General features: G+C 40.2%; 1 protein-coding gene across 2 annotated transcripts; it reads left to right on the top strand.

The window, feature by feature from the left end:
* The first annotated feature begins 838 nt into the window (after positions 1-838).
* On the top strand, positions 839-20,619 carry LOC117489901 (proto-oncogene tyrosine-protein kinase Src-like). 2 transcript variants are annotated; one of them, XM_034139469.1, is made up of 13 exons: positions 839-1,202; positions 8,794-9,078; positions 10,109-10,208; positions 11,445-11,462; positions 13,096-13,194; positions 13,434-13,537; positions 15,685-15,834; positions 15,917-16,072; positions 16,947-17,126; positions 17,504-17,580; positions 17,672-17,825; positions 17,948-18,079; positions 18,763-20,619. In XM_034139469.1, the coding sequence occupies exons 2-13, from the start codon at positions 8,802-8,804 to the stop codon at positions 18,969-18,971; spliced, it is 1,656 nt and encodes a 551-aa protein (XP_033995360.1). In that variant the 5' UTR covers positions 839-1,202; positions 8,794-8,801; the 3' UTR covers positions 18,972-20,619. The 2 variants fall into 2 exon arrangements, with proteins under 2 accessions (XP_033995360.1, XP_033995361.1); XM_034139470.1 differs by lacking the exon at positions 11,445-11,462.
* The last annotated feature ends 2,215 nt before the right edge of the window (positions 20,620-22,834 follow it).

The following is a 22,834-nucleotide window of genomic DNA, read 5'->3' as shown; positions in this document are numbered from 1 at the left end:
TCATCCTCTAAAACCTAGAGCTCTGATGGACTTTAAAACTTCCCAATGAATATATCAAATTAAAAACAAAATGTTTTCAGACTGTAGTGGTTCCATGTAACTGTGTGTCAGTATGAATTAGGAAAAATGTGCCTGTTTAAAACGAAAAGAGTAATAAGAAACACTTAATATATAATAAAAAATAACTATTTGAGTAAAAAAATGCATTAATAAATATAAAAAGGTATAGGGCCTACCTAGCTGTATCAATCTAAGGGTTCAAGCCAAACCTTTTGTCAGCACAAACTTGCTTTACATTGTCACTACCTCAAAAGTAAATATTTACTATTGTTTATTTATTAGCTTTTATATGCCTATGTGTATTTGAGTATAGTTCAAAACCATGTAAACGTATTTTTAACACGTGAGGCCACACAACATTTGAGTTTGGGTATCAATGCGCAGCCTGAAAATTACCGTTCAAAACAGCGTTGTGAGTGTCGCTTAGCAACCGGTTCTGACAGCAATAGCATTTGTCAACGTTTCTGAATGATACGTGAAATACTGTACAGCAACTGAGTATTTATGTCGTGTTGTTAAACTACTTAAATCAGATTCAGATAGAAAGCTTCTGGATCGTGACAGCAGATTATATTTTATAAAAGCTAAACGTGGGTGTTGTCGTGCCTTCCAACGCCTCGGTGAATTAATGTAACAATCACGGCGTCGAGTTACGCAACGCGACGTGAATCCTCTGGACTTCGCCATCGTTGCGTGGAAAGCGTACAACTCAGGCTCATCATATTTTTTGCGCTCTCGTGTTTCGTCAGTGATGCACTATCCCGTGCCTCCCCCCACACGAGGCATGTCTCCTCCACACCACAGCTCTACTCCTGCCGCTTCCTCGCATGAATTTACCACGCCGTCTCTTCCCAGCTGAAAGGATACCTCTCCGCCGGGTTGGACGCTGTTTGTCCGGCCCACCGACCGTAGCCGCCCCCGGCAGCTGTGCCCTCTGCTCCCGAAGGCAGTCCCCGTCATGACCTCCCCTTTCTGCGATTCTGCCGATATCCGCTAAATGGGCTTGGTGACTGGGCAGAGGTTTCCACAGCAACTGGCCATCCGCTTCCAGTATTTATCTAATGAGGACAGCCTTCAGGATTTAACAGGAGTCCTCGCTGCGCGTCTCTGATTTTTGGGCTGAATCTCCAGACGCGTCAAAGGTGAGTAAATTAGCAGCGCTTAATTGCGAGAAAATATGATTTATTTCGGGATTTCATTTAGAGTATTTGGTTTGTTGCTGCTCATGTTCCCATATTGATGTTTTACACACAGCCTCTCTGACACTGTCTAGTATTTCATTGTTGCACAGGCCATTCAGTCAGAGCTGCTCGCACATTTGCTCAGTGCCACTCAGCCTGTGCCAGGGCTCCGTTGTTGTTGACGATCTACTACACCCCCCAGACAAATGCGCACTGTGTGTGCAAATGTCCTATTTTGGATTTTCTCACGGGCAAAACACCATCAAGGATGAGGCAGTAAATCGACTCCGAACATAAAATTAAAGCCAACAATCCATCGAAATTCAAAATGGAGCTGTAACAGCACCTGTTTTGATTCATCAGGCCGCATATGCGCTGTATATGAGCCGAAGCCAGCCACAGCCACAGCAGCATTGTCGCCCTTTACCTCCCTGTTCCCATTCACAAATCCCAGTTTACGTGCCTTATGTGGATCAGTTTGGCAAACAGGGTTGATGTTTTCTTTCTTTTTTGTATTCCCTCCCCATAGCAAAGACGTTTATCATTGACAGCTGCTACTCCTGTAGGCAGCTACTACCCCACCCCTTGTTTCTTTGAAAGCAGCTTTGCTGACAACTGGTGTTTAATCCCGCGGAAATAGAATTTTAATTATGTAGCTAATCTATTTACAGTCGGTTTTGGGATTTGGACAAATTCCAGCTAATTTCCATAGTGCAGCAGAATCAGGTTTGCTAAGTAAGACTTGAATCATGGGAGAGCTCAACATGGGATTTTTAACACTGGACAACCAGATGCTATAATATGCTAGCCTCATTTTAAAAGCACGAGGTAAGCATAGCCTTAAAGAAATAACATCATAATACCTTATTGGATTGAATGAATTTCTCAATTTGTTTTACAAACTGAGATTGTTATAATAACAACAGTGGGTCAAAAACACATTGTTGGCCTTCACAGGGCAGTAAGAAAGAGAAGCTTGTCTGGACTTGTTGGGCTTTGACCAAAGATCATTCTTCATTATAGATTAACCTACTAATGTTTTCTCGATGTTTCCATGAAATGATTCCCAAAGCCTTAAATCTCTTCATATATCTTGCTTTGTCTGGTCAACTAGTTCGGATATAATCAATTTACTATCACAAAGACAAAGAAACTGCACACAGAATGTAAGTCTTCAGAATTGAGGAGCTCACTTTTTATTATTTTAATTAAAAAAATGATAAGCAATAAGTATTCAATAGAAATTGTCGCTGTTTATTTGCCCTTTGGTTAACTAGTTGATTCATTGTCTAATTGTTTGCAGCTTTAGATGGTTTGGTCAAACATTCTCTTGTTCCTGTCAGAGCAATTTAATGTACATTTTTAGGGGGAATAAAGTATAACCCTATTTGTTTATTTGAATGTGCTGTAATTCACAAAGAAAGGCTGGCTGTGGAGTTAATTGATTTGCTAAAAGTGTGCCACCTCTGTAATGAAACATCCATCATGCCCTCTTTCGTACTCTTTGTCCTCCTTTATAGAGGCATGCTGTAGCAGCTTCTCCTCATAGCCTGGATAATGTTCAGTCTCCAGTTAAAGATGGACAGAAAACGGAAGTGTGTTTTATCAGCTGAATGCCACAATCCCCCTCTTGTCCTCCTCTTCCTTTTCTTCTTTTGTGCTTCTCCTCTGTGTGTTTTGTCACTGAGGAAGAGGGTAGTTGAGATGGGAGAGCAGGCACATACTTTGCAAACTGAGCGGGTCCAGCAAAACATTGGGGAAAAAATAACAGAGAATATCTGATCAAGGCGTCCACTGTTCTAAAATGGGACAAATCTTGATAGCGACATGTGAATGCATCGGTTTTCTTTAGTCCCCTTTAAAGAAACTGCCCGTTCTCTCTTTTTAACCCAACCTATTTATAGATTATCTGTGTGTTATGTATGTGGACTGCACTGTCATGTTATTATCATGCAGCATATAGCAGTACAGGACAGTGAATGTGCACATTTCCGCTTGTTTTGATCTTGAGGAGCCATCATTGTCTCTCTCTCTCTCCTCTCTCTCTCTCTCTCTCTCTCTCTCTCTCTCTCTCTCTCTCTCTCTCTCTCTCTCTCTCTCTCTCTCTCTTCTCTCTCTCTCTCTCTCTCTCTCTCTCTCTCTCTCTCTCTCTCTCTCTCTCGCTGCTCCTCCCCAGGGCAAACTGTAATTTCCCATTTGACTGAAACATTGGCTCCAGCCCCTTCTCTTTCTGCAGCACAGTGGCAACTGTTACCGTCTGTTGTGATTCAGTGAGGTTCGTCATGGCCAAATGTGCTTGCCTGACCAGAAACGTAAAGCGCGAGTGCTCAGCTGGAGATCGAGGATTACTAAGTGCTGATTAACCAGACAAATCGTGAGATAGACTAAACTCCCTTTTGCAAACCTATTCAACATCAAAGGTAGGCTGTATTTAAAGGTGGGGTAGGTCATTTTGGAGAAACCAGCTCGAGTGCGCTAGAATTTGAAAATACACAGCCGGAAAAAATCTGCCACTTCCTTATAGAGCCCCTCCTCCAACACACACAAACGCGCACATGACCAATGAGGGCACGAGATAAGTTTGTGCACAGATGGAAAGTTGACAGGCAGGTAGGCCATCCAATCATTTTAGCCGGGCCGGCTAAAATGATTGGTCGTGCTTTTTACAGTACTACGGCTTCCACAGATGACATTTTTTTTATGGATTTTTTGTCAAAGCACTTAAGATATTCATTGCTATCGGGATGTCAAGAGCATTCCATGGAATATAACAAAAAGTGTATCTCGAGCCGGTTTCTCAAACTTACCTACCCCACCTTTAAGCGCAGCACTTTGAAAACATAATTTTCTGCAACAAATTGGTGCGGTTTTATTGTGGAACCAGCAACTTAAGATATTTTACGAGACTACAGTGTGTAGATACCTGGAAGAAAAAGGTGCACCATATTGACTTTAGATCATCAAACATTTAAAAGATGTGTTAATATTTGTTCTTTCTTTATAGCGCACTTACCTGCTAACTGTAGACTTTGGTAGCTCCTATCCAGACTTATAGTGAAAGTATATGTTCCTGACCCAACTCCAATATTGAAAACAAAATCCGCCGACCTCTGTCTTTACACAAATGCATTGGGTCTGAACATTCTGAGTTAGACTTATCAAGGAAGTATCCTGCAATGTCATTTCAGTAACACATTTCCTTGTTTTGCTAAACAATGGTTCCTAGCTGAGCTGTGGTGGAGGCATAGTATAACATGAGAGACTTAAAGTCTAGAGCTGAATTCAAATTGTAAACATATGACCTCATGATGTTGTTAAATAATAAGTCAAAGGACCACCAATGTGATTACAATTCATCTAGATGGGAGCATGAATGTCTGCAAAATATTTCATGGCATCTCTCAAATAGTTGGTAAGCTATTTTAGCTTTAGTTGAACTGTAAAACAGATAGAAGTATATGGATTTCAACCTCATCACTTGCATTAAAAAACGACATTGTGGACAGGATGTGAAGGTTGTTTTAAAACTTGAAATGACAAAATGACCTTTTTATGGAGAAGCCAGATCTGAATTGACAACGTGGGTATGTCATTTTCCAAGGCGCCTGCTCTATTTACTTATATTCATTGTAGGCACCTAAGCTCAGTTTCTTTACTTCCCCCCAATCCCTACATTATTCAGTCCATGTACGGACAGTTTTATAGATTTTGTGAGCCTGGGTAAACACTGAGACTGTGAGAGAGACGCAGGCAAGTGATAAATGCACTGCGGAAATTGAAGTGCTCTTGAACTCAATCATGGTCCTGAGGTAAATACCCCTCAGAGAGCCGCCTTTGAACAAGGCCTTTATTTGCCATGATTCATATCTTTCAAATCTCCTTTCCCACAACACAACCAGGCACAAGTTTATTTAGGTTTCTTCACAGTCAGCTTGTATATGCTTTTATTGTTGTTGTTTTTTAACACTATTAAACCAGATGTTGCATAACTTCATTTTTAGAAATGCAGCTCTTAGTGCTTTTAATTCAGAGAGAAAATAAACTAAATATAGAAAGCACTTTTAACATACTGATAGAGTACAAATGAAGATCCTGTACAGTCTGGTGCAATGCAACAAGATTTCCTTTCTTTCTTTTTTTTTAGAAAGATTTCGATTTGTGTTCTGGGAAAAAAGGGAAAATAGAGTGTCTTTGTTGCTCGCCCTCCACCTCATCTCCCTCATTGCTTCCTTCCTCCCATCCCACCCTCCCACTGCTCAGGTGCCTGTTCTTGTTGCACTCTTGAAATTGTAGCAATGTGGTGCAATCTGGTTCCCACACATGCTCCAGTTGGATGGAAAAGCTCACAAGGGACTAAAATCTCCCTTTTCCATCTTTTTTTTCCCTTCTATCTTCAAAAGACTTCAACCTCTTATTTTATACCCATGATACTTTTGTCTCCTTTATATAGCCCCCTTCATTTCACATCATAACATTGGAAGTAGTGTTAACACTTCTTGATATTTGGTATCTCTGGTACCATATTAGGAAAAGGCGTGAGGATCAGCTACACTGCTAGCTCTGTTATTTATATAGCAGCCTGTGAGACTTTCAAGGGCACTCTGGTGTTTGCAGCATCCTGGAGGGAATCAGGGGAAAGTGAATCTCTTTGGACATGGCTTCTGCCATCGCTGCTTTGGGATATGTTTGTAGTGCTGTTTGAGGATCATTACTCCCCTGCATCTGTGTGTGCTTAATCCTGATGATTAGTCAGTTTTCCTAATGAAAGTCAAATCTTCCATAGTACGCTGTCTGTGCATGCTGCAGTGCATTCAACTGAAGTTGTTAGTACTCTTGATAAAAGTATGGAGCACTCACTCATTGCACTTTTAGAACTACCATACATTTTGTCACAGATATGGTTCCCAATCAGCTTATTGAGACAGTGTGTAACCCGCTCTGACCTCATTGAATCACATCAAGCTGCCCCGTATTTTTACAACAATTAAAAAGCCTCACATCAATCGACATTATGACACATCTGTAATGACAAATCTCTACTGTTAGTTCTGATATGTTGCTGTATTATCTTTTCCTGTAAAAGGGGTGTATGTTTTCATGCTTTAATGTTCAAATAAACTTTATTTTTCTCATACTGCCTGTGCTGCAGCACCTCTTTTCACCCTCTGTCTGAAACCAGAGCCCAGTCGGCTCTGATTGGTAAGCTCTGTTGCGATTGGTCAATTGCTTAGAGATGTCCCTCCCCTTAGTCTATCACCTACAATGTTGTTGAGCGCTAGCCAATAGAAGTGCACGTCTGATGCGGAGTGATGTCACCATGTTGCAGAAGTAAACAAAGAAGTCAAATGGATGTGTTTCAGGCAGGGGGGGGGGAAGAGAAACTCCCTCTGGAGGGAACTTTTAGCCTTTGCAGACCATTTACATGAACAAAAAGCACAAAAACCATAATCCTGATTTGACATTCTTATGACCTGGACCGCTAAATATATCTGTTGCATAAGTGCCTTCATTATTCTTTAAAGATTGTGAGCACTCCTGTCCGTCCATCCTGAGTATGAGCTGGTAGATGTTCGAGGCAAAAGCAAAGTCCATTACTGATATCCGGAGAACTTGGATAAATCAAGCATCTGATTCTTCACACAATTCGCACAGTCCTATTCACCCCTTTCTGCATAGACCTATTTCTCTGTGACTCAGTGTTGCACCATGGGATAAGTTAACCCCCCAGCGCGCCAGATTACAGGCTGGCAGGAGTTGAATCAAAGCTTGCATGACCGTACGTGTGTGCTTCAAATCACTCTCACACAACTAGGCAGCTTACGCGCCCACACATCTCCACAGTGAGATCCATCCCCATCTTTGAGATTTCTCATACCTGTGTAATTATGTTATGCAAGCAAATTACACTTAGAAACACCCACTACGCCTCAGCTGTCCATGCAGTATACAACAACCACCTACACGTTCTTTTTACAGCCACAGCCGGTTCCTTCCTCCTTGTCCGTTAATAACCCTCTGTCCTGTCTGTCAGACTCTCACAACTGTGCTGCAAACCCTCACACGGATGCATGCATGTGTTGGGGGGGGGGGAAAAAAGGATGTGAGATGCAACATTGCTTGAGTGTTAGTGTGCGATTGAGCCTCGTCTCCCAGAGAGCAAGGAACAGCTGCTCACATACACACTGGTGCAAACACTGTCTGGAACTGAGAGTGCCTCTATTCACAAAGGAACGAGGCTGTTTCATGTGGGTATGACTGTCTCCGTTTCAGCCGGCCTGAAATAGCCGGTCTCACAGTGAGTCACTCTGCAATGCCTCGAGGATGGACTTGGTGTGTGAACACGGCACTCCAACTTTCTGTGGGTGCACTTGACTGTCTGAGCGCCCATAATTGATGTATTCTGAATCAGGATTGAGAGGAGAAGCAGGGGTGTATAATAACCTGTAGGAGGTGAAACTGTGTCTGTCCTTGTCAACTCACCGGTGTTAGCACTCGGCTTCATTACAGCCCACTTTGTTTGTTTTCCTTGTAGATGCTTATTGATTCAGAGCAGATTGAATCAGATGGGGATGACCTTGAATGTATGTGTGTTGGCTGTTTCAAGGTGTCCTGTTCTCCCAGTATTTGCATGCTAAACGGTTTTAACTGAACCTGGACTGCCTCCAAGGATACTCTGTGATGAGCATAGATGAACAGCACCCACTGCTGAGAGGAGTTTCTGTTTGAGAAAGGTGGATGAGTAGAAACTGAAACAGGGTCAGTTCCTATTGCTCAGTTTTTTTTTAGTGAACAGCTTTCATTTCCTGTCAGGACATATTTTATTAACTCCTATGTGACTGAACATTATCTTAATATATGATCCAGCATCAAGCATTTTATAGCAAACTGAGTATTTTCTCATAATATTAAACGTATCTTTATCTATAACATTTCCAATAATTAATCATTTATGATTTAATCAAAAAGAAGCTGAAACCAGTCAGTGCTGGGTGTGTTTCCTTTTTTTTATGGTGAAAGATTCCATTCTTTAATCAATTAAAGGTGGGGTAGGTAATTTTGGAGAAACCAGCTCGAGTGCGCTAGAATTTGAAGTTGCCACTTCCTTACAGAGCCCCTCCTCCAACGCACATGGACGCGCACATGACCAATGAGGGCACGAGATAAGTTTGTGCACAGATGGAAGGCTGACAGGCAGGTAGGCCATCCAGTTATTTTAGCCGGGCTAAAATGATTGGTCGTGCTTTTTACAGTATTACGGCTTCCACACATGACATTTTTGTATGTATTTATTGTCAAAGCATTTAATATATTCATTGCTATCGGGATGTTAAGAGCATTCCATGGAATATAACAAAAAGTGTTTCTGAAATAAATTACATACCCCACCTTTAACAATTATGAATAGCCAATGTTATTTCAGTCAACTGAATCATTTGTTAATAGTTTTATTGCTATTTGGTATATTAGGAGAAACAGGGACATCTTTTTTTTCTTTTTTTTGTTATCTCTCTGGACATGCTGCATACTTACTCATCACTGGCTCTGATCCCAGGTCTGCACATGGGGGCGGGCAAAAGCAAGCCCAAGGAGCCGGGCCAGCGCTCCATGAGCCTGGACGGCACCATCGGCTCAGGCTCAGACAGCGGGCACTTCCACCACCTGGGACCCGCCCAGCAGACCCAGACCCCCAACAGGAGCCCCGCCGTAGGGACAGGCAGGCGGGGGCAGCATCAAGGGCAGCACCACCTCGCCCCGACAAACACTCCTGAGCTGGCTCTCTTTGGGGGGGTGGACCACACAGGCACCATCACCTCACCCCAGAGAGGACCTCTGTCAGGTAGGCACCTATCTGAGAAAGGGTTAAAGTTCAGTTATACAACAAATGCTACTAAATAATATTCAATTAATGAGCTTTTTGTTTTGGGCGGTCAAAAAATCAGTACCACAGCTATGTTCAATGTTATGTGGTACAGCCCACCACTGGTTAGCTTAGCATAAACACTGAAAGCGGGGGGAGCTGTGTGACCCAAGGAAGCCATTGTGCCCAGCCTAGAAAAAGTCACACATACAATCTCCCGTATAATAAGTAGATTTTAGAGGTGCTGGGAAGCAGATTTTCATTGTTTCCAGTCTTTGTGCTAAGCTAAGGATTTCCTGACTCCAATTTTATATTGAGCGCACAGCTTTGAGTGAGATATATCTTCCCATCTAACTCACAACAATAAAGTAATTTTAATTTATTTCCCAAAATATTAAAACTATTTAGTTTAAATGTGAGTGACACACTAGAGCCAAATTAATCCTGTATGCCAAATGACCATAGATTGCACAAAATAGTCTACTGTAAAGTGATATGACCACAGGAAAATATTGGACATCAGCTGGTTAACAGACTTAAAAGCTTCTCTTTGACTTTGAAGCCTGTCATCTTGAAATGTAGCAGTAATATGTCTAGACCGACCAGATGGTTAGGTTAATGTTGCTCAGGCTGCTGTTGTATCCGCTGGCCGCCTCCTCCTGTGCATCTAATGAGCCGATCGATGATTGGCTGCAGAGTCCTTGGGTTTAGATCACTGGTTCATTACAAGGAAGCGGGAGAAAGATCCAAAGGAAAATATATGATGGCTTTGTCCTTCACAGACGATCGGTCACAAGAAGTCTGAACGTCAATATTTCTCATTAAGCCTTGGTAAACAGTTTTAGACAGATGTGAAAAAATACTGGGATTTACAGTAAAGCTATATAAGCAAGAGTTTTATTATTGAAGTTAGATTATGGAAGTGAATAGATCTCAACAGGAAGGACCATTGCCTTTAATACCATTGTTCCTTAAATGTGTATTTGTTTGTGTGTGTTGTTTCTTGCAGGAGGTGTCACTACATTTGTGGCGCTCTATGACTATGAGTCACGGACAGCGTCTGATCTGACCTTTAGGAAAGGCGACAGGCTGCAGATTGTCAACAACACGTAAGAATCAACCGCTTCCGTCCCTTTCTCTAAATACACAACTTCATAAAAAAATCTAAATGAACCGATTTGTAAACGCACACGTGTTAATGAATGAACACAGTCAGAGCTGGTGACTGTGGAGCGATGCAGACAGCAGAGTCTGATCCTCTCCATCTGTTGACTAAAACGGAGCAGAACGGCTCTTTACAACTGCAGTCTGCTCCTCCTCAAAACTGTATACATAATCTTTTACGAAACATTATGGAGAGCATGATATAGCAAGATCGCTACACTCATATATTTCCTCCACAGATAACACCTAAACAACTAAGTGTTTTCCTATTGCATGACACCACATGCTGAAGTTTGCATGTGTCAGTCTGGTGTGATTAAGACGTTTCTGCATGTGAGAAATGATGTGTGTATTTAAAAGCATGTGGGGCCGTATTACAGAAAAGTCTTAGCTTGTACTGTATATCCAATCTGAATTGTTTTGTAACTGTTGTATTTAGTTTTAGGTGGTGATTTAAGAAAAATCTAACCTTTACAAATGAACAGTTCCTAGATTAATGTCCTTTAAGGATTTATAATGTTATTTAGCATTACACTTTTTAAAATGGTATTGAGAGAAATCCTTACTTAGACTTTCCATTTCAAATCAAGAATATTAGGAAGAAATGTCCTATAATACAGCCCTTGGAAAATAAATTATTACGCATGTGTTTTAAATCAGAACAATGTTTGTTTTTTTGCCTGAGCTCCTTCCATAACTTCCTATCATAACACTGAGCTGCTGTTATTTATCATTTGTCTGTATATTTGTCTGCCACTACATAGTATGGCTATTTTACATAAATAATTCAGTTCTAATATCTACTTTAAAAAACAATGCATGGGAGAAATCCTTAAATGCAAATACTGAATAAAAAGTAGCGAGTCTTTAAAGTGAATCCCGAATTCTACATATGTGGATGTGATCATTTATTAATAATAGTTGTGGGAATATTTTTGCCTTCCTGTCTCGCAGAATTATTAAAGATGAAATGGAAACTGGAACTGAAAACTTTGAAAACAGTGCAGCTCGTGCCCCCCCCCCCCCCCCGCTGTGTAGTCCCGCAGCACTTCGGGCTCCTCTGCTATCTGTCAGTCTGCGCTGCTCGCCTTGCTGTGTCTCCTCGCTGGGTTTTGATGTGTCTGCTGTGTCTGTTATCTCTCCCTCTCTCCTTCTCTCTTATGCTTCATGGTTTCTCCTAGGAAAAAGTACAGCTTCAGGTCAGTAACACTTAATGCTTTTAAAAATCTCACGCAACCTTTTGTTCACCGTCCCTTTGCTGCTGAGCGGATTTATCTGATCAAGCTTGTAGCGTAACTGCAATGAATTATTACATATTAAAAGATATAGAGACTTGGTGCTCAAACTTTCTTGATACGTCTCTTTTGATAGAGCAACAGGTAAAGGTTTAAAATGCATACTAAGGAAGTGGAATAAAAGGTTGCATTTGTTTGTGTTTTTCTCTTAATAGTGTGTTTTCTTCTTCACTCTTTGCTGAAATGTGGGAATCAATTTATGTTTGGGTGTCAGTCAAAACATTTAGACATTTTTATTCTATCACAAGTTATTGTTTTTACTAAGAAAACTATCTGAATCCAATCCTGTGTTGCAGGTACTTTCATATTTAATGGATTTGACAAGTAGCATATTTTCTTATTGGCAACATATCCCATGAATAAGCAAAACCAACAATTGTATTTAGCTTAACCTTCATTGTCCGCCAAACAATTTAAAAACTGTTGAAATGTTCGTCATTATGTTGAAAGTGGGCACTGTAGTTTACTTTGAGTCAATCCCCCATAAAACTCCGTTATGCTGTATATGACCTTTTTTATTCATCGATCATGACAGGGCCTGGTTTAGTTGTTTGATAAATTGATCCAGAATGACTATGATTAGTGGTAAGCCTCATGTCACTCGCTAGCAACAAATTCTAAGAACCTTTAAATCAGAGTAAATGTTTCATATTGTAGATCAATCATGAAAAGTGTCCACTTTTTGTATAGGCCTAAGTATTTGAAGGGAATACGCACATTTCAATGTTAAAGGGGACCTATCATGCAAAATGCACTTGTGTACGTCTTTTATACATGAATATGTGTCCCCGGTGTTCCAGGGAACTCACCAAGTGTCAGAAAACACAACCCTCTCTATTTTCCTCCATACCCAAATCTCTAAAAAAGGGGCTGCACCGGATCTGATAAAAACGGATCCAGATTTGAACACTGTCCTGACGTCAGGACGGTGGCGCTACGGCTATTGGGCCAACTCCACCAATCAGGCGGAGACAGCCACGGCCATTGCCGTTCGAAAGCGCTGGAGACGCTGTAGTACATATGCCAGGCCAGTAGATGGTGCTGTTCTCACAGAATCAGCCAGAGCTAGAAATTGTCAAATTGAGCAAAATGAGGCATGGCTAAAATGCATGATCCGTTTGGTATTTTGAAAAAAAAAATATATAAATATGCCTTGTATAGGTATGGTCCTACACTATATTATTCAAATATAGCATGATAGGTCCACTTTAATGCTAAGCTGCCTTTTTGTGCAGCCATAAATAAAAACATATAAATGTGTCTTGTTTTTTCAAACTTTCACTTTTTATTGGTTGGAATCAAAAGGCCTCAGGCTGAGATCAGACAGTTTGCAATGTTGTTTTTGGTCTTTTGGTGGCATTTGTTGAAAATGAGAAAAAATACATACAACTTTATTGTTCTTTCTACATCAAATATTATGTCTCTTAATTGAAAAAAACGGAAGGATCCATAAACCATGAAATGTTGTTGGTGTAAGTTTTCTGTTAATAGTTCTGTTGACGCTCTCTGTCTGTCTCTGTCTTTCTCTCCATCACAGAGAAGGGGACTGGTGGCTCGCTCGCTCCCTGACGACGGGAGAGAGTGGTTATATCCCGAGCAACTATGTGGCTCCGTCCGACTCCATCCAAGCAGAAGAGTGCGTTATCCTCTCATTGTTTCACTCCTGCTGTTTTTTTCCTTTCAGTGATATAAGATGTGTTTTCTTGGTGCTAAATCTAGCTGTATTCTCTATCTACTTCTACCACACAAAGATATAGAGAGTATATTTTCCGATGTACCATCCAGTACAGCTATATTCAGTGTTTCTGCCTGCCTGCTGCAGACGCTCAGCTGCAGCTTCTTTCTGATCTGATTCTCCCTGGCCCACTTTGGCAGGTGGTATTTTGGGAAGATCACTCGGCGCGACTCCGAGAGGCTCCTTTTGAACCTGCAGAACAGACGAGGAACCTTCCTGGTGAGGGAGAGCGAGACCACTAAAGGTGAGAGAGCAGACTCTCAGGAGACAGCAGACAACATCAGGATGATCCAATTAGCCCTTCCTCTGTGTCTGATTATAAAGAAATGTTGATTCATGTAACTTGAACATGACATTGTTTTTTTTTTCTTTAAATGCATTAAATAACCGATTTCAGGCTTAATTGCCTAATCCTTGATGGCTCCATGAACAGCTGAAACAATATTTTTCTGCTGCTTGACTAATTGTTTAGTCTATGAGCAGAAAATGAATGCACAATCGTTTTTTTTATCATTTTAAGTCGTGTTTTTAAAGCAAAAATGACCCAATTTCACTAGTTCCAGTTTCTCTCATGTTAATATTTGCTGGTATTTCTTACCTTATGACATTTTATACACTAAAACATACATAGATTGATTGTGATAATAATAGGGATGTTAATAAATAGTAAAGATAACTGATTATACAACATTAAGACATATGGTCAGTTATCATTAGAAGAAGCGGAGAATCACAGCATTATATACAAATCTTTAAAAAAAAGGATATTCTTTCAAATGAGCATGGATTTAAATCTTTATAACAGACCGATCCTTTGGGTTCTTTTTCCTGGCAATTCCTTCATGTAAGAAAATATATCCCTTTTATGAAAAAAATCCTGACTATAAAACATGTTTCATAAATCCTGAGCTTTTTATTTTTAAAATGTGTGAATCCTGATGACAGATTCTGTGTCTCCCTGGAGAAAACTCCACACAGCAGATAAGTAGATCTTCAGGGACTCAATTTAAAGACACAACCTCGTAATTAAGTCATCTGTTAACTTTCACAGAGGCCTATGGCATGTTTTTTTTGTTTTCTGGAGTTTTGCATCTTTCTGAGAAACTCTGCATTCAGATCTTGTCCTTGTGACATCAGTGGGCTCTTTAGGGGGTTGTTTAGAGGAAGTGTGGGGAAAAAAAAGAGTGGAGTGGATGGGCCTTGTGAATGGATAGGGGTGAATCATTCTGCCAGAACTAGGTCAGCCTCGGAGGGTGCTGGATTTCCCCCTGGCCATAATTCTCTATTCTACCAACACACGCACACACGCACGCACGCACGCACGCACGCGAGGGGAGGAGAGGCATGAAGAGGGGGCTCTGGCAGGAGGTTATTTGTAAGGCTCAGGCAAAAAGATGCCTTAAATATGATCGGTGAAAATATCATGGCTGCCTTTGTTAGTGGTTGTTTCCCCTTTTTATGACATATGAGTAAAATATGTTTTTAAAATTGGTTTCATTCTAAATGTGTTCTGTTCATGCCTTTTTGATTCTGCAAAGCACATTTTTTCATTTCATTTCAAACCTTTATTTAACCAGATTGGTCCCATTGAGATCATAGATCTCTTTTTCAAGGGAGACCTGCAGCATATAGGTTCCACATGAAACATAAAACAAAAAGTTTTTAATAATTTAGTTCAAGCTGTATCTCGGTCTTTGGTTTATTACAAACGATCATGTGTTAGAAAAGGTTGGTTTATAGCATGGAAGTTCAAAAGAGGTCAATGGTTTATCTGCTGGAACAGCACTGTGATGATCAGACACTTTGTTCACTTCTTCTGATCTGATATAAGGAGACTGACGATCAGTAAGATCAGAGAAGATTGTTCTTTATTTTCAACCTCCCTGTAGTAAAAAGAACTCTTCTTAAAATGTCTTTTCATCTTTTTATTTTAATATCTACTGTTATTTTTGACCTAATAGAAGTGAGAAATGGCTCTACAAAAAATACTACTAATAATCTATAAAAAATTGTTTAGGTAGGAACACATCCTAAAAGTCTCAAATAGGTTGTTTGAGGTACTCTTGAGGATAAGAATACAGACAGAAATAACAATAAAACTCCAATGTTATTATTGTGTTATTATAAAAGCATTTTAAGCATTTAAAAAGATGCGCATTGGGGTTTTCTTGGTATTGCATTATGAATATTTATTTTACTCAGATCAAATTCTACTTCCTAGTTGGCCATGGAGGAGGACAGAAAGGCTTGGTTGAGTTTCCAGGGTCTTAAAGGGGCCATCAGGGACTTGCCCAGCGCAGCTGCTAGGAAACTCCGCAGAGCAGCTGTCATGCATAAGCTTCATTTTATTTTTCTAACCCGTGTCTGTCTGTTGTTGTGTCTCGTTCACAGGGGCATATTGCCTGTCAGTGCTGGATTATGACAACACCAAAGGCTTGAATGTGAAACATTACAAGATCAGGAAGCTGGATAGCGGGGGATTCTACATCACCTCGCGCACCCAGTTCAGCAGCCTACAGCAGCTAGTCTTCCACTACCGCAGTGAGTCCCCAGACAGCTGCTCTCTGATAGTTAACCTTCCGCTGACCTGCCAGCTCACTCTCCCTTTTCTCACCTCTTTCAGAGCACTCTGATGGGCTGTGCCACGCTCTGTCAGACGTGTGTCCTGTGGCCAAACCTCAGACGCAGGGACTGGCCAGGGACGCCTGGGAGATTCCCAGAGAGTCCCTCCGCCTCGACCTCAAACTGGGACAGGGCTGCTTTGGAGAAGTTTGGATGGGTAAGATCTACAGTATACACCACCACTTTTTAATGGAAGTGATTGCTTTCCTCTTTCACCATGACAGATACGGTTAAACGGTGAAATACCCAATATGAGGATCAATTTGTTATTTTTTGAAGTAAATATTTCAGATTATTGCTGATAAAAGTTATTAAAGTTTACGTATTTCTTATCAAAGGAGAAGTGTGAGATTTTGGGATATAGGCTTATTCTTTTTCTGGCAGAGAAATACATGAGAAGCTTAACATCAGTCTAATGTCCTTTAAAACATACGGCTACATTTAGTAGCCTGTTAGCTTAGCACAAATACTATAATCGAACAGAATAGCTAGCTCTTGTGCTGATTTTAACAAATGAGATATAACATATTAAGTTTAAGCTTAGAGATTCTGGTAGGTTGATATTTAAATCTTTAGATTGAGCCAGGTTAGTTGTCCCCCTGTTTTCAGGCATAATGCTAAGCTAGGCTAACCAGCTGCTGACTTTATGAATGGAAAGATATGGCAGTAGCATTGATATCCTCATTTAACCCTCAGCAAGGACAGATTACATATCAGGATGAGATCTAACATTTTGTAATGAGCCTATGTGGGTGCAAGCATGCGAGCATTTATGTCTGTATGCAGCTCATCTCGCACACCACTGGACCCCGGAGATTTGGATTTTTTTCTGCACGTATTATGCAGTATGCTCAATGACCTCTAAACACAAAATTCAAAAACAAGCCTTTTTTGTTGTTTAAAAACAGACATCCATAGAGAGTTCGTCCCATTGGTCTCATTTTGAAGACGATCATTTGCATATTCATTCCACTGCAGATATAATATGATAAAGTTAGAAACAATACTTTTTTTTCTCTGTTTTCTGACAGGCACATGGAACGGCACAACACGGGTAGCCATAAAGACCCTAAAGCCTGGCACCATGTCTCCAGAGGCCTTTCTTCAGGAAGCTCAGGTCATGAAGAAGCTGAGGCACGAGAAGCTCGTCCAGCTGTATGCTGTGGTGTCTGAGGAGCCCATCTACATCGTGACTGAATATATGAGCCAAGGTAACACAGGATGCAGACTGTAACAAGTGCTGGGTGTCAAAACCTTACAATTCTTTGCTATGAAAATCATATTCTTCTGTAGACTAGAGTATTGTTAACCGTTAAGCATTGAGGCAGGCTACCTTTTTTTTTAAATAATGACAAAAGTTAATACCAAAATAAATTGTACTAATGTCCTGGTATTCTTTCTAAACTTTTTTACAATATATATAAAGTACTGTTTACAGCATTGATTTGCTTTCGAATACCATCATGTATTCCAAATGCTGATAGCTGTGCTTCAAGGTTTACACATATGATGGAAAATGTGTAATTTATTTGGTGATTATCTGTCATTATCTACAACTGTACATTTTGTTTGTATCTTGCCCTTACAGGCAGCTTGCTGGACTTCCTTAAAGGGGATGCAGGAAAGATGCTCCGTCTGCCTCAGCTAGTGGACATGTCAGCTCAGGTAAAGCTACTTTCAGATCAGCCACACAACATATAACATAATATTTGTATTTATAATAAAAGCCCCGCCCTCTTTTTGTCACTTCCTCTAGATTGCAGCAGGCATGGCCTACGTTGAGAGGATGAATTACGTGCACAGAGACCTGCGTGCTGCCAACATCCTGGTGGGAGAAAGCCTGGTGTGTAAAGTGGCTGACTTCGGCCTGGCGAGACTCATAGAAGACAACGAGTACACTGCAAGACAGGGTGAGTCCACAACAGATTACTCTTTTATTTCTATAAATCTGCAACTGAACATCAATGATGTTGACCCAAAAATGTTGTACTCATTTTGTACCTTTTGTATACATAAACCCCTGTTTCCTCAGGAGCTAAGTTTCCAATCAAGTGGACGGCACCGGAGGCAGCTCTGTACGGACGCTTCACCATCAAGTCTGACGTCTGGTCCTTCGGTGTGCTGCTCACTGAGCTGGCAACTAAAGGCAGAGTCCCCTATCCAGGTACAGACTTGCATAATGTTTAGAGCTGAAAAGTTAATCGGCAACTGTTTCAATCGATTAATCAGTTTGAGTAATTTTTTTGACAAAATTATCAGATTCCCACTTATTAAATGTGAATATGTTTTGGTTTTCTTACCCCTCAATGTCAGTAAACCAGATACATTTGAGTTTTGGACAAAATCTGACATTTTATAGACTCAAAAACGTTTTGATTAATCCACAATGCAAATAATCCTTAGTTGCAGCCATTATTATTATAATAAACACTGGAACAACGACTCTTAAACAAGACTTTCTCAAAACAATAATTATACTACATGATAAGAGCTGAAACAATAATTTGCCATTTTTAATGCAGACATTATCCCTGCTCAGCTTCTCAAAAATGAAAATGTAGTGCTGTTCCTATGTTTTGTGTGACTCAATAAATCAAACTATATTTTATTATACCTTGTGTTCTAAGGTATCGTGATGAGAAAAAAAATCTAATGAGAAAATAATGAGAATGAGCATTAGTTGCAGCCCTTGAAGTTATTCATAGTTTCATATTTTAGGTATTTAAATGAAGGATATGAACCAAATCAGATATTGTTCATGTGGCTGTTTCACCTAATTGTATTTGTCAGAATGATTGTATTAAAAGTCTTTCTTTTCACTAAAAGTAACTTTTGTTTCCTTGTTAGGTATGGTGAACCGCGAGGTGCTGGACCAGGTGGAGCGCGGGTACCGGATGCCCTGCCCGGCAGAGTGCCCCGGCTCTCTGCACGAGCTCATGCTCTCGTGCTGGAGGAAGGACCCGGAGGAGAGGCCGACGTTTGAGTACCTGCAGGGCTTTCTAGAGGACTACTTCACCTCCACAGAACCCCAGTATCAGCCTGGGGAGAACTTATAGAACCACACACTGAACCCAACACAGAACGATCTGCACTAACCGACCTCAGAGGAGCACCTGTGGGAGGATCTGAGCCTGTGAAACTCACCTGGGAGGACCTTGAGGTTCTTCTGCAGAAGACCCACCATGTGCCATAAAGAAATCGCTACAGAAGAACCTGAAGAACCTCCTGTCTGCAAGCACTCCCTGTTTACTGAAGGCTTTCCTGTAGAAGTGAGGGTCAAGGCTATAAAGGAGAACAGACTCTGATTTGATTCTTTGTTTTGAAAGAAGGGACTGATGTGGGAGGAACCTAATCAGGATCTACAAACGGAGAGAGGGAGGGAAAAGAATATCCATCCTGTCGAAGAGAGAAGGTCAAGGGAGGATATTTCCGACATGAGCTGTTTAGCGAAAGCTTTCCCTCGTCCGTTGTTTCTTTTACCCTCGCCTGGTACCTTTTCCGCCCACAGGAGTGCACTGCCACTGTGGCTCAGGTGCCAAAGGGAAGTCTGTCTCTCTTAACGTCCTCTATCTCCCTTCTGGCTCTCTTTCTCTATTTCCGTCTGACTTTCAGTATTTCCCTCCAGTGTTCTCAAGTGCTGCTTCTTCAAAGTGTCTCCAAATAACTCAGCTCTGGAACTCTACTTAGCATCTTTATTCATGTTTACATGGACAAATTGTGTAGTTTAAGCATTTTCAGCAGCGGACAAGAAAAAAACCTTGATTTCACTTAATTGTTTTCTGTGATAATAGGCAAGGTTGTTAGAAACCCTGTCATGGTAGTGCCAGGGTAAATGTATTCAACAGGCAGGTTCTGTAACAATGCAATTAGGTCAACTGAAGTAAAATTCGAGGCCTTTCTTTTTCTTTTCTAGCTGTATTTCTTGAAATGCTGAACAGATCTACCGGTTCCAACCTCAACAATTCAAAATGATTTTGATGCAGGTAGTGTTTGGATGCTTTGATTGACCCTGATTTAACTGGACAGTTGCATTGAAAATGATCAGCACAGTCACAGTGACACTAAAGAGTAGTTTGAGTAGTAGCTTGTTTCCTCAGAGGCGAGGTAACTGGGGTAACTTTCATCAAACATTTATGTGACCCACTAAGAGGCTGATGGCTATCCAAACCAATCATATTACTGTTTAATATTCAACCCAGCTCAAGATGGGAAAACCCTGAGTGTGAAAGCCTACCATGTTGTGTGCCAAATAAATCACATTTCTTTACTGATGTCCATGTATATAATGTTTTATTATCAAGGGGCTTACATGGGGGTTTTAGTTCATAAACAGGAAATTGATTACTTACATTTTACAAAAAACTCTGCGCCATTTCTCTAGTTAACGTCATTTTAGTGACTAAACTGGACGGAAAACCTGTTTAGGATTTTAAAAGGTTTTTAATCACTTCACAGCTGGTGTGTCCATGAAAATATGCAACCAGGCGGCCCTAATGAAACTGTAAAACTTCAATCAGGTAACCCTAATAAAACTGTGTTTATGACTTCCTATAAGAGTTGATTTTAAAACCAGTTAGCATGCTTTTGTGCCGTTCTTCTCTTGACCATTGGCTGGGTTTGTATTTATGCTGTACTGTACATCAACATGTGTATGTTTACTTTACTTGAGGCGAGGGGATCATAAACAGACATTTGTGCCATCAATCTATAATTATTGTTATTTTTTTATATCTTACCCACTGCTGCCAGTACTCACTGTCATACTGTACATACTGTAGCTCTTTAGGGTTGGTTTTGTATCATGTAAGCCACTTTCATATGGCAGGTATTTATGTTGGGTGTCACACAATTCCCAGTGGATTAGTTTATGACGTAGTCAATGCAGCAACAGTAGAAATAAAGTGATAGATTGTTGCCAAAAATTACTATCAAACCAGTTATCAAAATATGAGCCAGGCAGCAATAAGAGTAGGTCCATGCCCTCTAAAAATAGAAAATCATTATCCGGCGATTATGAATCCTGGCGGCTAATTTTATCAAAAATGTGGGCACTTGAAAACAACAATGTAAAGGGAGTTTGAGTTGTGATGTGACGTGAAAAAGGAGGACAAAGATGTAAATAGTATCTTAAACAAAGGACTGTGACTATCATGTAATTTGTTTTTGTATTGTTTTTCTTTAATAGCCGTGTTGAGGTTTTTACAATGACGCACGCACGCCTGTTCCCAAAAAGTTTAAATAAGATGCTACTGTAAATGGGGCTTAAAGGTGGGGTAGGTCATTTTGGAGAAACCAGCTCGAGTGCGCTAGAATTTGAAAATACACAGCCGGAAAAAATCTGCCACTTCCTTACAGAGCCCCTCCTCCAACACACACGAACGCGCACATGACCAATGAGGGCACGAGATAAGTTTGTGCACAGATGGAAGGCTGACAGGCAGGTAGGCCATCCAGTTATTTTAGCCGGGCCGGCTAAAATGATTGGTCGTGCTTTTTACAGTATTACGGCTTCCACAGATGAAATATTTTTATGGATTTTTTGTCAAAGCACTTAAGATATTCATTGCTATCGGGATGTTAAGAGCATTCCATGGAATATAACAAAAAGTGTACCTCGAGCCGGTTTCTCAAACTTACCTACCCTACCTTTAAGGAATGTGTTCTTCTTTTAATAGCCTATTGAACTTCTGCAAAAGACAATTTAAAATTGGGTTTGACATATATATATATATATATATATATATATTTCCGAGAACATCTTATCAGCGCTATTCTCTTTTAAGAATTGGAAATCCCCTGTTTTCTTCTGACGCACTGAACCGCCTGTAAGTCACACTGGAAGTGTATGGGCTCATGACAAACATGAGTAATGCCAAGTCTGATTTGATTTTAATGTGACACATGAAGAAGTGTCTGTCTTTTATTTAATCTTTTATTTTTTTTATGAATCTATGCAGTTTTGGTCTGGCATTCCTGCAACTTCATGGCCATTTCGTTCTGAAGTAAAAAACAATAATCATAAACAGAAGGTGTGAGCATTTTGTAAGGACTTCTTTTAGTCTTTTTTTGTTTCTGATGTAACAGCATTGAAATGGGTATCGTGCCACTTTATGTTCTTTAAATGTGCAATAAATTATATTTCAAATGTGTTTTTATAAGAGTGTGTGCTGGTGTGTGTGCTGTCCTTTTGCCTGAATACAAATATCATGCTGTTTGGATGTGACTCAGTGAATGAAGCGATCGGTGTGCTGCACCACAAGCCAATGTTTGGAGAAGTGAGCCTGTGATGTTATGGTCATCAGTTCATGTTTCCAAATGTTTGTGACATTTAGGAAGACTTGAATGAGGTGGAAGAAAAAAAGGAAGCTGAAGTAGCAGAAGTGGCAATTTAATTGCAAGTGCGTAAAATATGTTAGGTTGAAGTGTGAACATCGAATAAGGTGGAAGTGTCACAATAAGAGTAAATTCTGAGTGAGGTATCCATTTAAGTAAAACTTCAGAAAGGAGATGAAATGTAAGTCGAAACAAAGTGGAAGTCCTGAAAGAAATTATCGCCAGTTTAAATGCATACGTTTAAGGACAATTATCTTTTTTCACATGACCTGTTTTTTGTATGCAAAACAGCAGAGCACAGTTTGTTAGTTTAAACAATTTTACCTCTACAATAATATTGTATTCAAAGCAACTGTAGCTACTATACATATTCAAAAAAGGTATTGAAAAGTATTCAAACATTAAATGTATTACACATTAAGCCACACAGCAGTATTTTTTTTGGTGACATTTTCCAACAGTCATTTAAACAGTCATTTATATTAAATGAACAAAAATAAAAAGTTATTTAATCTCCTTTATTTATTTAATAATGCAGCCGTATCTATGTTGTACCACAGTACATTTTTACTTCTGTTCTGGTGTT

The sequence above is a fragment of the Trematomus bernacchii genome, unplaced genomic scaffold (assembly GCF_902827165.1).
Source record: "Trematomus bernacchii unplaced genomic scaffold, fTreBer1.1, whole genome shotgun sequence".
Taxonomy (NCBI): Eukaryota; Metazoa; Chordata; class Actinopteri; order Perciformes; family Nototheniidae; genus Trematomus; species Trematomus bernacchii.
This window is presented reverse-complemented; position numbering and strand designations above follow the sequence as displayed.

Excerpts from the sequence above, each read along its gene's own strand:
- LOC117489901 (XM_034139469.1), top strand. The coding sequence starts at position 8,802 with ATGGGGGCGGGCAAAAGCAAGCCCAAGGAGCCGGGCCAGCGCTCCATG. Across the intron at positions 17,826-17,947 it reads CGAGTACACTGCAAGACAGG|GAGCTAAGTTTCCAATCAAG; the intron begins GTGAGTCCACAA and ends CTGTTTCCTCAG. Across the intron at positions 18,080-18,762 it reads AGGCAGAGTCCCCTATCCAG|GTATGGTGAACCGCGAGGTG; the intron begins GTACAGACTTGC and ends TTTCCTTGTTAG.